The 16,001-nt window shown below is 56.5% G+C and overlaps 1 protein-coding gene across 27 annotated transcripts in view; it reads left to right on the top strand.

Annotated features, from left to right (window-relative positions):
* NFASC (neurofascin) overlaps positions 1–16,001 on the top strand; it is a 118,805-nt gene that overhangs the window by 97,027 nt on the left and 5,777 nt on the right. For 12 of the 27 annotated variants that reach the window (XM_068159679.1, XM_068159691.1, XM_068159690.1 and 9 more), the window contains 2 exons: positions 10,020–10,151; positions 10,954–11,023. In XM_068159679.1, coding sequence (XP_068015780.1) covers positions 10,020–10,151; positions 10,954–11,023 — 202 coding nt within the window. The other 15 variants (XM_068159670.1, XM_068159677.1, XM_068159671.1 and 12 more) reach the window with 5 other exon arrangements.

Here is a 16,001-nt window from a genome sequence, read left to right as displayed (position 1 = left end):
CAAACCCCACCAAAAAGAGATCCTGGGGCAGGTAGGGGGGGAGGGGGCTGCCTCCCCATGATGCTCTGCCCTAAACCAGCAGCACTGTTCCTGCTCTGCACTGATGAAAGATGCAGACCTGAGCTGGGAAACATGAATCTGTGTCCCTGCCAGTGGCAGGCAGCACACACAGAGCCCAGCCCAGCCCAGCCCTGCTGTGCAAGCCCCAGATCCATAGAACAGGTTGGGTTGGAAGGGCCCTTGGGGGTCACCCAGCCCCTGGGGAGCACCCAGAGAGCTGCATGCCCAGCAAAGCAGCTTCAAAGGTGCTGCAGGGAGCAGGGCTGCAGCTCCAGCCCTGACCACAAGGTCTCAGAGGTGAAGCAAGGGCTGCTAGAAGTGAGTAGGTGGGGAAGGGCTGCTGATTGACAAGAGGCAAGGCAGGGGTGAGGGCTGTGGTGCTGCAGAGCAGAAGAGGAGCCAGGAGAGGAGCCAGGCGTGTCCCCAAGCCCCCTGGGGACATGGGGGAAGAGGCTGAGCCCTAATGCAGGCAGACAGGGCAATGGCTTGGCAGCACAGCTTGTGTTTGGAGCAGGGATTCTAGGTCATGTCCCCAGCCCCACAGCTTCAGGTCCTTCCAGCTCCCCAAAAGCCATCCAGAGGAGCGCAGTCCTCCGTCTGCATTGAATCAGCCCCAAACCTGAGCTGCACCCTGAGGTCAGCCACCCTCAGCAGAAGGCTGAACCCGAGGAGTAGCTGCTCTGGTGGCACTTAGCACACCCCAGGGTAGAGGATTAGCTCTGCTCCACTAGGAATGAAGTTGTTCTGCTCTCCAGAGCCACGTCGAGAACCCTTAGCTTCAAAATCAGCCTCGAGTGACTTCATTGCCCCCCTGGCTGGCTGCAGCCCCAGCAGGGTGAGGGTTTTCCCTCCCACTCTTCCCTTCTCCGTTGTGCCACCGAGTCCCTGTGCGCTCAGGCACGTGTCTCCCGTGCTCCCTTGGGCACTGGCTTAGTCAGGAGAGTTCCCTGCTGCCTGAAATCCTTCAGGGATTCGCCACAGAAGCCTTCAGACCCCAAAGAGAAGCTGAGTGCAGCTGGACTTGAACAGCAGCACCCAGAGAGCTTCTGCTCCCAGGCTTGGAACCATAGGGCTGAGCACAGAATCATCCAATCCAAGCAGCAAGCCAACACCTCCAGGGCCACTAAACCCTGGCCCCAGGTGCCATGGCCACGCAATGGTTGAATGCCTCCAGGGCTGGGGACTCCACCACCCCCCTGGGCAGCCTCTTCCAATCCCTGACCACTCTTGCAGCAAAGAAATTGTTCCTAATCTCCAGCCCAAACCTTCCCTGCTGCAACTTGAGGCCTTTCCTCTTGCCCTATCAGTTGATACTGGGGAGAAGAGAGCAACCCACATCACACTGCAACCTCTGTTCAGGTAGTTGTAGAGGACCACAGAGTGGCTCAGGCTGGGAGGGACCTGAGAGATCATCTGCTGCAATCTCTCTGCCACGGGCAGGGACAGCTCTCAGCTAGACTCAGCTGCTCAACCTCATCCAATCTGGCCTTGAGCACCCCCAGGATGGAGGCAGCCACAGCCTCCCTGTGCCAGAGCCTCACCCCCCTCCCACTGAAGAACTTCTTCCTCAGCTCCACTCTAACCCTGCTCTCCATCAGCTTCCAACCATTCCCCCTTGTCCTATTGCCAGACACAAGGTCTGCCCTCAGCCTCCTCTTCTCCACCCATGGACTTTCCCCCTCCTCCCCCAAAAAAGGTTGAAATGAAGGCTCTTGAAAGGAAGAAGTTCATCCTTAGCCACACTTTAGGTTAAGCTCAAACCATTAACATCATTTCCCTTCCCTCTCCTCCTCCTCCTCCTCCCTCCCCAACACCAGATGCTAGCTGAGGTCTCCTTGGTGTGTCAGCCAAAAATACTAACTCCTCTTCTAACCTGTCCACCAGCCACCAATGGATCATCCATATGGGACATAAGAGCTATGGCTAATAGTAACTGGGCAAACATCACCTGGAGCCACAATTACTCAGCAGGAACTGACTTTGTGGTTAAGTATATCACCAGTAAGCATCAGATCGCGTGGGGACTCTACAGGGTGGTGATGCCATTAGAGGTCCTGCCAGCTCCCAGGGTGGCAACCTGCTAGCCTGAAGCCCTCCTGGGTGTGTGTGGCGTGGTGCCACCAGCAGGCTGGGAGAGCAGGCTGTGGGCAGGGCTGGTGGGAGCTACCCCTGGTGATTGACAAGTGGCTGCCACCCTCGGCTCCGGGAGGTGTTTGTGACTGGGCTGGGAGCCGCTCCTCCAGCTGGGCTGTGTGTGGAACAAGCCTGAAATACCTACATGTGTGTGAAAGGAGGGGGGAGGGGAGGCGTGAAAGGGAAGCCAAATGCAATTACAGAAAGTGGAGAGCAGTTTGGAACACCTCTGAAGGTGGCTCCTTGAGCCTGGAGTTGGCAGAATCCTCTGTGACCCCAAACCTCCTCTCGTATCGGATAGCCTTGTCTCTTAAAGCTGCAAGGCTCAGCATGGGAACTCAAAGCCACTACCTCTGGGCTTAAGATTGGCTTAGAAAGAGCTTTACATGTTGGTTGCTTTTGGTTGTGGTGGTTTTCTGTCTCTTTATGGCCAGGCAGTGAGGGCTACTGCTTGCCTCTGACTATTTCCCAGCCTTCTGGGCTGCTAATCTTCAGCTGGCCTTGAGCAACAAACCAGCTAGGTCCAATCCCTGCCAGCAAAGTCTCCAGCTGGCATTTCAAGCAGACCAGCTAGGCACAGTCTCTGCCAGCAAGCCCCTCCTGGTGGTTTAGGACATCACTGAAGCGATGACCTTGCTCTCTCCTCGACGCAATCTCCAGCGCGGAGCTGCTGCCTGGGCTCGCTCCGCAGCCTGCAGGGCTGGGCTCTGCTCAGCCTTCCCCTTGTCAACTGCTTCCCACAACTCAGGGTAATGCAGCAGCTTTCCAAGCATCCCAGCTCCCAGAACACCCACTGCCAGCCCTGGGGGGGGGGGTTTCCCCCCCTGCCCCCATCAATGGGAAGCACAAAGCCCAAGTGCTGTGCTTGCTGCATCGGCAGCACCTTGGGATCCCCTGATCACCAACACCTCGGGATCCCCTTATCAGCAGCACCTCGGGATCCCCTGATCAGCAGCACCTCGGGATCCCCTTATCAGCAGCACCTCAGGATCCCCATTATCAGGATCCAGCTGAGAGGGAGGAAATCTCCAGCTTTCAACCCTTCCCCCTCAGTCCATGGCCCTCCTCCCTTCCTGGAGGTGATTGAAGCAAGCAGCACAATTTTGGCCTCCAAATGACTTTTCTCCTTCCCCACAGCACTGCTGAGCTGGGAGCTGAGCACCCCCAGAGCCACAAATCAAAGCCCCCACTGGAGCCTTCCTTACAACTCAATGATTTAATGCTCAGCATTAAGCTCATCAGCAAATGCTTCCCAGCACAGTGCAGAGACCAGGGCAGCCTTGGATAGAGCAGCCCAGGAGCTTCCCTCCTTGATTTAAGGGCTGAACCCCTCTCACCCCAACAGAACCCAGCTGCTGGCTGGGGCAAGCAGCCTCACAGCACTCTTCATGCAACACCCAGCTCCTTCAGAGCCTCTTTAGCCCACCAGCAAAACTGGTGCTCCCCAGCACAAGAATTGGCTCCTCCACCGAGTCCCATAGCACCACAAGCACGAGAGCTGGCTCCTGAAGCACCTTCATCCGGCTGAGCAGCACCAGGCAAAGCTCAGACCTCTTGTGGCCAACACCCAACTGCTCAGACCCGAGGCTGGGCAGATAAAGAACCTTTCTAGCAGGTCTTAAGAGCAGGCAGAGATCTGGAGAGCTGTGAGCACTTCTCCTGGCATGGCAAGCAGGGATGCAGCCAAAGCCCTCCCTGTGTTCCTGCATCTCTGCTTTTCATAGAGCTGCAGAATCCTTTTGGTTGGAAAAGGCCTCTCAGGCCATCAGCTCCAACCATCTCCTCCTGTCCTCAGCAAGCAATAACCACACAGAGCTGTTCTGGCTGGCAAAGCTCTCTGAGACCACCAACTCCAACCACCAGCCCACCATGGCCACTAAACCACATCCCCAAGCGCACTTCTTGGGCACCTCCAGGGGTGGTGGCTCCACCACCTCCCTGGGTAGCCTCTTCCAGTGCCTGACCTCTCTTCCCCTGCCCACCAAGCCGCTCCTGGGCCGCCAGGCTGTGGTCTCTCTGCTCGGTGCCTAGGGCCAGCAGCAGGCAGGGTGGCAGCAGGGAAAGCTGTGGGAGCCACCCCCCGAGCCCTGGGCTGGGTTTGATGTGCGGTTTCTGTTTCTCAGGTAACAAGACAGAGAGATCAATCCCTGTCAAAGCCCAGACCCCTTCCTCTGTGCAGCTGGCGGATCTGACGCCGGGGATGATGTACAAGCTGTGGGTGTTCCCCATATGGTCTAGCCCCAGCGAGCACTCGTACATCACCTTTACCACCAGCTCAGGTGAGACAGCTCCAGCCCCACCAGGGGCTGCCCTTCCCCAGCATGTCACATCCATCCCCACCGATGCCATCCGGGTGGTGGAGGGGAGGTGGCTTCGGCCACGGCTGCATGGAACCGTCCTCATCCTACCCCCGGCGCCTCCTGGCAGCTCCCTTCTGCCATCCCCCCCCTGCCTCACCTCCACGTTGTAGGAGGGGATGGAAGATGCCTTTGAAGGGAAGGTGGAGAACCTGCTGGTGGTGTCCCGTGGCTCTGCCTGAAGCCCTGCCCCGGTGTGTTTGCTGTGGTGCTGCTGGAGGGCAGGGTGGTTGCTTCAGCCCCTGGTTATGCCAGTGGGGCAAGAGGGGGAGATGCTCCTGCTGGTGAGGGGCAGGAATGCGATGGGGAATGTGGGGCTTGGAGAAGACCTTGGCCAGAGTCAGGTGTGGCATAGAATCAGAGGAGGGCCTGAGCTGATTTTGCAGCCCAGGCTCCCTCTGGAAGAGCTCCAGCTGCAGTGGTGCAGCCCCAGTTCACTGCCTGGGCTCTCCCCTGGCTCAGCAATCCCCACAGCTCCCCCACACCACGCAGCTCGGCTCTCTGGTTAACTGTTTCCCCACCTGGACCCGTCTCTTCTTGCCTGCTTTTCAATCACTTTGGGATCTGGAGGGAGAGGGGGGGCAGGGAGTCATTAGAAAGAGGAGAGGGGGGTGGGGAAAGCACAAAATCCTTGCCAGCTGGATGCTGGCAGCCTGGGCAGATCTATTTGCTGCAGCTGAGGGATTCCTCCTGATTGAGACTAAAGGATGGGACCACTTCTGCTGGCCCTGTGGCAGAGGCCAGCTGGGGACCTGAGCCCTGGCGCTGTGGGATGCAGAGAGCTATCAGCATCCCTGGCTGGATCCTGCTGACACAAGCCTCTGGCCCCTGCTGACAATCATCTGCCACCAGAAATGCTTTGGACAAAAGAAATCCCAGCCCAGGGTGGTTGGTTAGGGGTTGGGTTGTTTTGGGGGGGGGGGGGGTTGCTGTTTGGGAAGGTTTCTTCAGTTGGAGGCTGCACAAATCCCTGCAGGGCACTGCCCTCCTCCTCTGCCTCCCCTTAACTGGCAGCTCCACCACCCAACAGAGCTCCTCCCAGCACTGACACCTGGAAACTCCAACCAGCAGCTCCACAGAAAGAGAGGGCTCCTGAATTTCAACACAACAACAAACTTCCCAACCTTTAGGAGCCAGAGGGAGGAGGAGGAGCAGGCAGGGCTGGAGCCAGGGAGCCTCTGCAGACCCAACAGTCTGCTTGAAGCAGCCCTGTGGGTGGCACAGGGTCAGCTCTGCTCCTGCCAGACCATCTCTGACCACAGGGAACCTTATTCTTTCTTTCCCCCCCTGCCACAAGGCTGTAATTAGTTTTAAGCAGCCTCTTGCAGCTGCATTTCAGCTCAGCAGCTGCTCAGTGACCCAGCTGCCTGCCACCATCTCCCCTTGCCTTGCACTAAAGGGAATCAAAGCATCCTCCCTGACAGCCACCGCCTCCAATCTCCTCCTCCATGCTGCACTGACACTCACTCCTTTACTCCAGCCACCAGATTGCTGCCACTCTGATTTTGTCATCAGGGAGTTGCCTTTTATCCCTTGGGGGGATAGGGGGAAAGGGTTACCCCTCTGCCTTGGCAGTGCCACCCTCCTGCTGCAAGATCTCCTGGTCCCTTGGTGCTCAAATTCCTCCCTCCCTCCCTCCCTGACTCAGCTCAAGCCTGAGGTGGGCATCCACCTCCCCTTTCAGGCTGCTCTGGTGGCTTAGTACTTTGAAGGTTTCCCCTTCAGGACTGATTCCTGCAGGATCTCCACCCTATCACCACTAGTAGTGGTGAGCACGAAGCCACCCCTCAGGCTGCTCTGGCATTTTATACTTTTGAGACCCCCCTAGGGCTCATTCCTGGACTCACCACTGCCAATGTGGTAGGCACCAACCCACCTCTGAGGCTGCTCTGGCATTTGGGTCACTGAAGACCTTAGAACTGGTTTCAGGCTGCTCTGGCACCTTATACTTTCAAGACCCCCTTAGCACTCATTGATGCTAAGGAGGAGGACCTCCACTCCATCACCACTGTCACTATGGTGGGCACCAACCCACCCTTCAGGCTGCTCTGGTGCTTGCTGCTTTCAAGACCCCCTGTACATCCCTTAACACTGATTTCAGGCTGCTCTGGCATTTGGTACTTTGGAGACCTCCTTAGGGCTCATTCCTGGACTCACCACTGCCAATGTGGTGGGCCCCAACCCACCTCTGAGGCTGCTCTGGCATTTTACACTTTCAAGACCCCCTTAGCACTGCTTTCAGGCTGCTCTGGTGCTTTATACTTTCAAGACCCCCTTAGGACTCATTGCTGAAGGGTCTCCACCCCATCACCACTGCCAATATGGTGGCCACCAACCTACCTCTGAGGCTGCTCTGGCATTTGGGACATTGAAGACCCCCTAGGGCTCATTCCTGGACTCACCACTGCCAATGTGGTGGGCACCAAACCACCTCTGAGGCTGCTCTGGCATTTGGGACATTGAAGACCCCCTTAGCACTGATTTCAGGCTGCTCTGGTGCTTTCTGCTTTCAAGACCCCCTGTACATCCCTTAACACTGATTTCAGACTACTCTGGCATTTGGTACTTTCAAGACCCCCTTAGGGCTCATTTCTGGACTCACCACTGCCAATGTGGTGGGCACCAACCCACCTCTGAGGCTGCTCTGGCATTTGGGACATTGAAGACCTTAGAACTGGTTTCAGGCTGCTCTGGCACCTTATACTTTCAAGACCCCCTTAGCACTCATTGCTGGAGGACCTCCACCCCATCACCACTGTCACTATGGTGGGCACCAACCCACCCTTCAGGCTGCTCTGGTGCTTTCTGCTTTCAAGACCTCCTGTGCATCCCTTAGCACTGATTTCAGGCTGCTCTGGCATTTGGTACTTTGGAGACCCCCCTAGGACTTATTTCTGGACTCACCACTGCCTGTGTGGTGGGCACCAACCTACCTCTGAGGCTGCTCTGGCATTTGGGACATTGAAGACTTAGAACTGGTTTCAGGCTGCTCTGGCACCTTATACTTTCAAGACCCCCTTAGCACTCATTGATGGAGGACCTCCACCCCATCACCACTGTCACTATGGTGGGCACCAACCCACCCTTCAGGCTGCTCTGGCATTTGGTACTTTGGAGACCCCCTTAGGATTAATTTCTGGACTCACCACTGCCAGTGTGGTGGGCACCAACCCACCTCTGAGGCTGCTCTGGCATTTTATACTTTCAAGACCCCCTTAGCACTGCTTTCAGGCTGCTCTGGCATTTTACACTCTGAAGAGCCCCTTTCCCCCCCTCCCTCAGCACTGATTTCTGCAGCTCACACAACCTTTTCCCGTTTCAGAGCCTTCCAGGAAAGCTTTCTCCCCCTTTCCTCCCCCAGCACTCAGCTAATTGAATTCTCAGCTCCTCTCAGGTTTAATCTCAGCCTCCCCATTATAAGAAGTGCATCTTGCAGGACCCCAGAGCTGAGGTTGTACTGAAGGTAAATACTAAATGTGGCAGCATTAGAGGGAAAAGCATCCAAAGGGACCCAAGGCACCACCAGGAAGCTGCTTGCAGTTTCCTCAGTGCTGCTCAGACTCAGAGCATTCAGGGTCCCCCAGGAGCTGTTCAGCAGCTGCTGCTTTTTTCTTGTCCTCCTCTTTCATCTGAGCTTCCTTCTCGTGGTTTGGTTGCAATTACCTACTGACAGCATGGCTTAGGCTTCATCCTAAAGCAAGCACCTCACAGAGTGATAAGGGTTGGGAGGGACCTCTGGAGATCATCCAGGCCAAGCCCCCTGCTCCAGCAGGGCTCCCACAGCAGCTTGCCCAGCAGCACAGTGGCCAGGGGGGGTTGGAAGCTCTGCAGAGACTCCACAGCCTCTCTGGGCAGCCTGCTCCAGGGCTCTACCACCCTTAAAGAAGTTCCTCCTCGTGTTCAGATGGAACTTTCTGTCTTCAAGCTTGTGCCCATTGCCCCTTGTCCTCTCCCTGGGCACCACTGAACACAGCCTGGCCCCATCCTCCTGCCACCTACCTTTTGAAGTATTGATCAGCATTGATCAGATCCTCCCTCAGCCTTCTCCAGGCCAAGAAACCCCAAGCCCTTCAGCCTTTCCTCATCACAGAGACATTCCAGGCCCCTCAGCATCTCTTCTCTTCCATGCTGATGGACACAGTAGATTCTCAGAGCCCCAGAGTGCTGTGGGTCAGGAAAAGGCACAGCCTGAGACTACCACATTTACCAATTCAACCTCTTTCCACCCTTTTTGTCCAAGAGCCTCTCATTCTGAGGCAGGTAGAGAGGGGCAGCTTCCAGGGCTTCCTTTGGAAGAACCAACTTGGGGTTGGTCCCCTGGGCACCACCAAACCAAAGAGAGATGTTCCTGGTGCTGCCCTGCCCCTGCCAGGCAAATCCCTGCTAAACCCCAGTGCAATCCCAGTCAGCTCACATCTGCCAGGCTCCTGCCAGGAGCCACCTCTGTGTTTGCACTGCAGGCTGGTTAAATTTAGCCCCCCACCCCCCTTCCCTGCCTTGCTGAAGGTTATTTTCTCCTCTGGCTCTGCCTTGCTGAGTACCAAGAGCCTGTCAATGAGAGCCAGAAAATGGCAGCTAGATGCTATTTATAGGATGTGGATTTGTCTTGGTCTGACCCTGGATGGGAGCAGCAAACAAGGAGTTAGAGGACGTGAGGGAGGACACAGGCAGCGGGAGCTGGCTGGGGACCAGGACAATTCCTTGCTCAGTGTTGATCACAGCCTTGTGTGGGTGCTGGAATGAACAGCTTGCCCTAGGAGAAAAGCCTTTCCAGTGCCATCTCAGCTATCTAGGACCCAGCTGGCATTCCTCAAAGAGCTCTTCCCAACCCTCTGTCCCCGCTTGTGCGTTGGCTAAGCCTTGGTGGGCTTCCCCAAGTCCCTTCTCTCAACCCTGGAGGCTGCTGTGGCCACCCAAAGGCAGCAGAAGCCCCTGGGAGGGTGGCAGCAGAGCTGCTGCCCATCCTCTCTGCAGCTTGGGCAAGGTTATCCCCCAGGAGTCAGGTTTCCCCCAGCTCAATGAGCCCCTGAGGAGCTCCCCAGTCTCCCTGGGACACAGGACAGCAGGGGCTGGAGCCACCTGGGCAGAGTTCTTTGGGACCTTGTCCCTTGCAGGGCAGTCAGTGAAAGGTAAATCTGTCCCCCAGCTGCTTTTGCCCTTATTTGCAGCTCTCCCTTCTCCCTGGGAGGTTTTCCTTTACCTTGTGGCCCTTTGCTGTTTGCAGCTCCTGCTTAAACCGCGGAGTTGACCTCCCAGCCACAAGAGGAAAGAGAGAAAAGCCACAGATCCCTGTGCTAGGCTCTGGGAGAACTTGGTCAACCCCCCCCACACCAACACAGCACTAAAGAACACTCTCTAAGCCGGAGGACTGTGCCTGAATTCCTCTCTTTCCCTCTTTGCCTGTGGTCTGTCCCTTACAGGATGATTTCTTTTTTGTGTGTGTTTCCCCCTCCCCAATTTTCCTCCCAGCTTACACCAAGAACCAGGTGGACATCGCCACTCAGGGCTGGTTCATCGGGCTGATGTGTGCCATCGCTCTCCTGGTCCTCATCCTGCTGATCGTTTGCTTCATTAAGAGGAGCCGAGGTGGGAAGTACCCAGGTGAGAGCAATCGTCGGTGCCGGTGCTTCAGAGGAGCCCCAAGCTTCCGGGGAGGGGGTGGGGGCTAATCACATTCGGTTGTCCTCAGGGAGGTGCTTGAGCTTCCCAAGGGCTTTGCCTTTCTTTCTCCCTCCGTTTTGGGACCACATTTCTCAGCGGGAGGCTTTTCACTTTAATTCAAGGGTCGGGTGAGGAGGGCTCTGTGCCCTGCAGGCTGTGGAGCTGGACACTCCCAACTTCTACCGTCCAAATTTGCTTCTCCTCGTCTGGAAAAGGCTCTTTCCAGGCCAAAAAAAAACCCAACCAAGAAATCTCATTAATTTCCTTGTGCAAAGCAAAGAGAAGGCTGAAAGGAGAATTCTTTCCAGGGAGGGCACTGAGGCACTGCAACAGGTTGCCCAGGGAGGTCAGGGATGCCTCCTCCCCAAAGCCAGGCTGGATGAGGCCTTGATTGATCAGGGCTGGTGGGAGGTGTCCCTGCCCATGGCAGGGAGGTTGGAACTGGATGAGCTTTGAGGTTCCTTCCAACCCAAACTGTTCTATGAACCTATGAAGGTTCCTCCCTCGATGCCTCCTCTCTCACTAGCTGGACTGCCACCTTTGGGAGCCTTTCCTACCACCTTTGGGAGCCTTCTGTGAGGCCTCCCGGGTGCATGTGTCCTCCCAAGCCAAAGGGAAGCTCCACTTCACCCTGCAGGGGGTGTCACAAAGCCTCCACACCAGCTGCCCTTGCTGCCTTGCAAAGCTTTTGTCTTCAGTGCGGCTTTGTAAGGCGGAGCCTTGGGGCTGTGCTTGTTTGCAGTACGAGACAACAAGGATGAGCATCTAAACCCCGAGGACAAGAACGTGGAAGATGGCTCCTTCGACTACAGGTAGCTTCCATCGGCATGTCTGCCCACCCAAGCCTCCAGGGCTCCCCATCAGCCTCCCCCTCCCCCCCCATCACAGCCCCCTCCCTGCTACCCCCCTCCGTGCATCCGAGGCACGGCACAGCCTCCCGAACGGTTTCTCCCCCCTGCCCTCTGCAAGTTCCCTCACCAAAGGAAACCTTTCCTGCCTGAGAGCCTGGGAGGATGCTGCTGAGCTCTCCTCCTTTCTCTGGAGGATCAGCCCAGGGCTAGGGACTGGCCTCAGCTCTCACCAGGCGCAGATCAACCTTAGACTCCTTGAAGCAGCCTCTTCCAGGGGTATCCCCCCGGAGCTCAGCTTCTCTCCTAGCTGGGAGGGAGATCCAGGGGAGAAGTGCCCAAAGCTATGTCTGGATCAGCCCCAAGAGCATGCAGAGCTGCTGCTGTGGGGATCTGCCTGCATTCCAGCCAAGCTTTTCTGTTAGGAAAAGGCTTTTCATAAGGAAAAAGTCCTTCCTGTGAAGGCATCAGAGCCCTGGGGCAGGCTGCCCGGAGAGGTTGTGGAGTCTCCTTCTCTGCAGAGCTTCCAACCCCCCCCAGCCACTGTGCTCCTGGGCAAGCTGCTGTGGGTGCCCTGCTTGGGCAGGATGATCTCCAGAGCTCCCTTCCTAGCTCCACCATGCTGGGATTCTGTGAGGTCCCCAGGCAAACCTTACCAAACAGCCTCCCAGGCCTGCAGCAGAGCCTAGCCGAGTCAGGTCCTGCTTAAAAGCCCTTGGGTTAGCCCCCACCTGCCCTCAGCTCCCTCCACACCTCCTGGTGGAGAGCAGCAGCCCCCATTCTCACTCCAGGAAGAGTCCCAGGCTGTTTCAGGAAGGGACAGGCAGCGTCCCCAGCCTGCTCACGTGCGATGCAGCAGCCACAGCTCTGCAGCTGCCAGCGGTTGCCCCCGAGGAGCAGGAGCCGGTGTCAGCTCCCATTGCCGTGCCCACACTTGACAGGTGACAAGGAGCAATTGCAGCACGCCCAAGCTCACCCTCTGAGCACCAACACTCTTTCAAAGAAGTCAAATCCACCTTTCCAGCTGAGCTGGAGCCAAAGCCTGATCCAGCTGAGCAGGAACTTTTGATCCTGGCTTCAGAACCAGAGGTTAATTAAACCTCAGCTCCTTCCCACTGCAGCCAGCCCCAGGAATGGAGGTAACAAAGATCAGGAGAAGTTTAGTTCTGATTCAGTAAGGGATGTGACAAGAGACACACACAGTGCCACCAAGGACTTCAGAGGGAGCAATAGGAGTAAATCTGCCAGCACACAGCTGATAAATGGGAGCAGAACAACTCCAGGCCTGGAGACCATCACCTTGATGTGGTTAGCAGGGTGGCAACTCTAGTTCAGGAGCAGCTCTCTCTCCCCAAAAGCTTGTTGCTAGCCCAAAGCTCCTCAGCCTCCTGGTGGCATGCCACAACACACAAACAAAGAGCCCAGCAGGAGCCAGGAGAAGCAGAGTGCTGTGGGAGGAGGTCACCCTTCTCCACTGCCTCCAACACCACCTCCCTCACCTCCCTGCAAGAGCTGGCTCTCACCCCTGGGGCTGAGAAGCCAAATCAGGGCGATCACAGGAAGTCCACACACAGACTGCAGGCTGAGGATGTTCCCTTCAGGCTCCTGGCCTGGGAACAGAACAGCAGAGAAGGAGGGAGCTCAGCAAGGTCCTGTTGCAGACTTTGGATCAAGCACATCTCTGCCCAAGCGCAGCCAGGGCTCCTTGTACAGACCTGAGCCAGAGCTGCAGCCTGCACAGCTCATGTCCCTGCTTTGACCAAGTCCCTGGCATGCTCTGAGTCAGGACAGGAATCCTCCTAGTTCCCAGCTTTGTCTCTCATCCCCCAGGAGCTGCCCACACACAGCCCCACAGGCTTGGCTCCATCTCCAAGCCCTCAGCCAAGGTCTCCACAGCCAAGCTTCTGGCAGTACTCACTGATTCCCAAGAGCTGCTTCTCAAGAGCCCCTTGAGGTGGTTGCAGTCAAGACCTCCTCAAGATCCCCATCTCTCCCAAGACAATCACATTGCCAGGGACCCCTTGCCTTGCACAGAAGGAAGACCAAGCCCTTGGCATGGCTTGGCAGCATTGTGCCAGTCAGCAATGCTGCCCCTATTGCCCAGGCACCATCCAAGGGGCTTTGCCCTCCAGGCAATGGGCAGGAGTGGGGCAAATCCTTCACCCCCACCCCACAGCAGCTTCTGCTTAGCTGAAGCTCAACCTTTTATTGGCACCCCCCCATTCCCAACACCCATCTGCAGCTACAAAGCAGAGCTCAGTAGGAGGGCAGCAAGCAAGCTCCAAGATGCTCCTCCATTTACAGTCACTCACCCATGGACCCCAGATGGGAGGGAGGGGGGAGGAAAAAGATATCCCTAACCAATCCTCAACAACAGAACCATTCCCCTGACAACCTACAAACTCCCTCAGGAGCAACAGGTTCCCTGGGAGGAGTAATAGGAGGCTTCCCTCCAGGAGGCAGAGAGGAAGGTGAAGCTGAAGGATTGATCCCCAAAGGCTGCTGGCTGATTGAGATTCAGACTGATTGTGATGTTTAGGGCTGAAGGAGGGGGAGAGCAATTAGTGCTGCCAGCGAGGCCAGGCAGGGAGCTGACGCGAGTTCCCCACCGCTCGCCCCTCCGCGTCGCGTGTCTGATGTGCTCCCATCAGCTCTCACGTCCTCAGTGCCCTGTGCATGCCACTCTCCAATCTCTGCCAGCCTCTAATGAAGAGCTCCTGTCACCTCTCTCTGTTCCACTAACAGAATAATGGTTTGCCTGAGCAGAGGCTAAGCTGGGAAGCTTATTTGCAAAGCAGGAGACCATTATCCTTGGACCATGTTCTGTGCCAGTGGCTGTGCCTCATTATACCAAATGTTTAAGCTGCACCTTGTGGGGGGAAGCCTGCTGGAATCCCTGGCCCGCTGGGAAGGGGAAGTTGAGTGGGGTTAGCTTCTGGGCGGCAGGTTCAGGGTGGAGGTAGTGTCCTGTGGCACAGGTCGCACACCGCAGGCACACTGCAGGCTCAGGCAGCTTGCCTCAAGGGGTCTGTCTCAGCAGACAGTGGAGAGCAGAGGACACAGAGCCATCCTCTGAGCCCAGCGAGGGGAGGAGAGGGCTGGGGAAGCAGCCTGGGGAGCTGTAGGCTTGCCAACAGGTCCTGGTGCACGACTGCCATGGAAAGCCAGCAGAAGGCTGGAGGGGAAGCCAGCGACCTGCTCACGGGGCCCTTGCCCTGCTGCACGGCAGCGCCCAGCCCCCTGCAGCTGCTTCCACCAGGAGCCCTTCTCGGGGAGCAGCCTGAGGGCTGCCAGCCCCCAGCCCACCTGCCCCATCCTCTGCCAGCTTCTGGGGAGGGGGAAGCCGAGGAGGCTGCCCCAGCCCTGCACCATTAGCCTGGCTCCATTTGGTATAACGAGGCAATCAATTAGCTCCACGAGGAATGCAGACCTTCCCTTTTGGTTTCTAGCACTGCCCCTGTTAAATGCAGACCTCCTCATACCTCTCTCTGATCAGGCTCTTTTTTTTCCCCCCCCTTTTCTTTTTTCCCCCCTGCTTCTCTCTGTTTTTATTCCCATTCCTTCTCCTCCTTTTCACCTGGTCTATCCACATGGACCATGAAGGTCTCTTGAAAGGTAGGACCCTGTGCTGCCAGAAGTCCGGCACGTTTAGCTCTCTGTTTTGGGGTCTCTTTGATTTATTTCCCTTCCCCCTAGAGAACTGATTTCTTTTGAGCTGAAACTACACCACCTTCCTTCCCCTCCCTGCTCCCACCTACCTGCCTCCACCTAACACATTAAAGCAGATCCCTCTCTAACTCCTGCTGGCAGCAGGGGTTCCCCCCAGCTCCCCCACAGCCAGCCAGCTGTATCTTGCTTGGGAATGCTCTGGGGGTTGGAGGCACACCCCCACCTAGAACATCGACCAAGCTCCCCCCTGCCCTGTGCTCAAGCAGCTGATCCCTCCCAATACAGTGGGGGCCAACCCAAGGTTGGAGCTGGGATCTCAAAGGTCTCTTCCAACCCCAACAGTTCTGGGATGCCCCAGATGTGCTCAGCCCCCTGCTGCTGGACACTCTTGGGATGGTGGTGAAGGCCATGAGCAAAACCCAAGAGATCCTGAACCCTCTGCCCACTCTTTGTCTCAGTCCTGAAAAGACAAAAAGCAAACCTCCCTCTGGCTCCAACCTCCTCCCCTCCTTCTCAATGATTTATGCCACTCAGGACAATGCCTCCCAAGTGATTTTCATCTGGGTGCTGTGGTTCTCTAATGCACACATCAGCAAAGCCCCCAGAAATCCATCTTAACAGGGTTAGAGAGCATCAAGATGCTGATGAGTAGCTGCTTCACCCTCCTAATGCACTAACAGCATAAAGGGTACTGGAGAGAGGTAAAACCAAGGGGCAGGCTTGGGGGGGAAGGGAAAAACAAGGCACTGCTGGGGGGTTTGGTGCTGCAAAACCTCCCCTGTTAGGGACAAATCTGGCTCTGGATTGAGCTTTAACCAAAGCCCAAACCTTGGGAAAGGAAACAAATCCAGAGGTCTGGGTTTTGCCACTCTCTCCTTGGCATTTACTGGGTGTTCTAACCAGCAAGTCCTGCTTGCAGGCTGAACTCTCTTCCCCCTCACCCCCAAAAGAAGCTGCTTTCAAAGCTAACAAGTCGTGTGATGCCAAGTTAACTTCCACCACCAAACCCTGAGACAGGGAAAGCCCTCAGGAAGCTGCATGCTGTGCTGGGGGACTCCAAATTCCTCTCCCACTGTGGAGCTGCTCTGTTCATGAAGTGACTTGAGGGGGATTCAAAGCCTTCCCCAGCTGGAGAGCACTGTGCTCCTTGGCCCAGACAGAGCTCATGCCTTTGTGGCAGGCAAACACCTTGCTGGACACCAACCAGCAAGGGCTTGGTTTGCTCCTTGGTCCAAGCAGAGGTCATTTCTTGGTGGGGGGCAAACACCTTGGC

Source organism: Melanerpes formicivorus, unplaced genomic scaffold, assembly GCF_026170545.1.
Source record: "Melanerpes formicivorus ecotype bairdi unplaced genomic scaffold, bMelFor1.0.p_v2 SCAF_46, whole genome shotgun sequence".
Classification (NCBI taxonomy): domain Eukaryota; kingdom Metazoa; phylum Chordata; class Aves; order Piciformes; family Picidae; genus Melanerpes; species Melanerpes formicivorus.
This window is presented reverse-complemented; position numbering and strand designations above follow the sequence as displayed.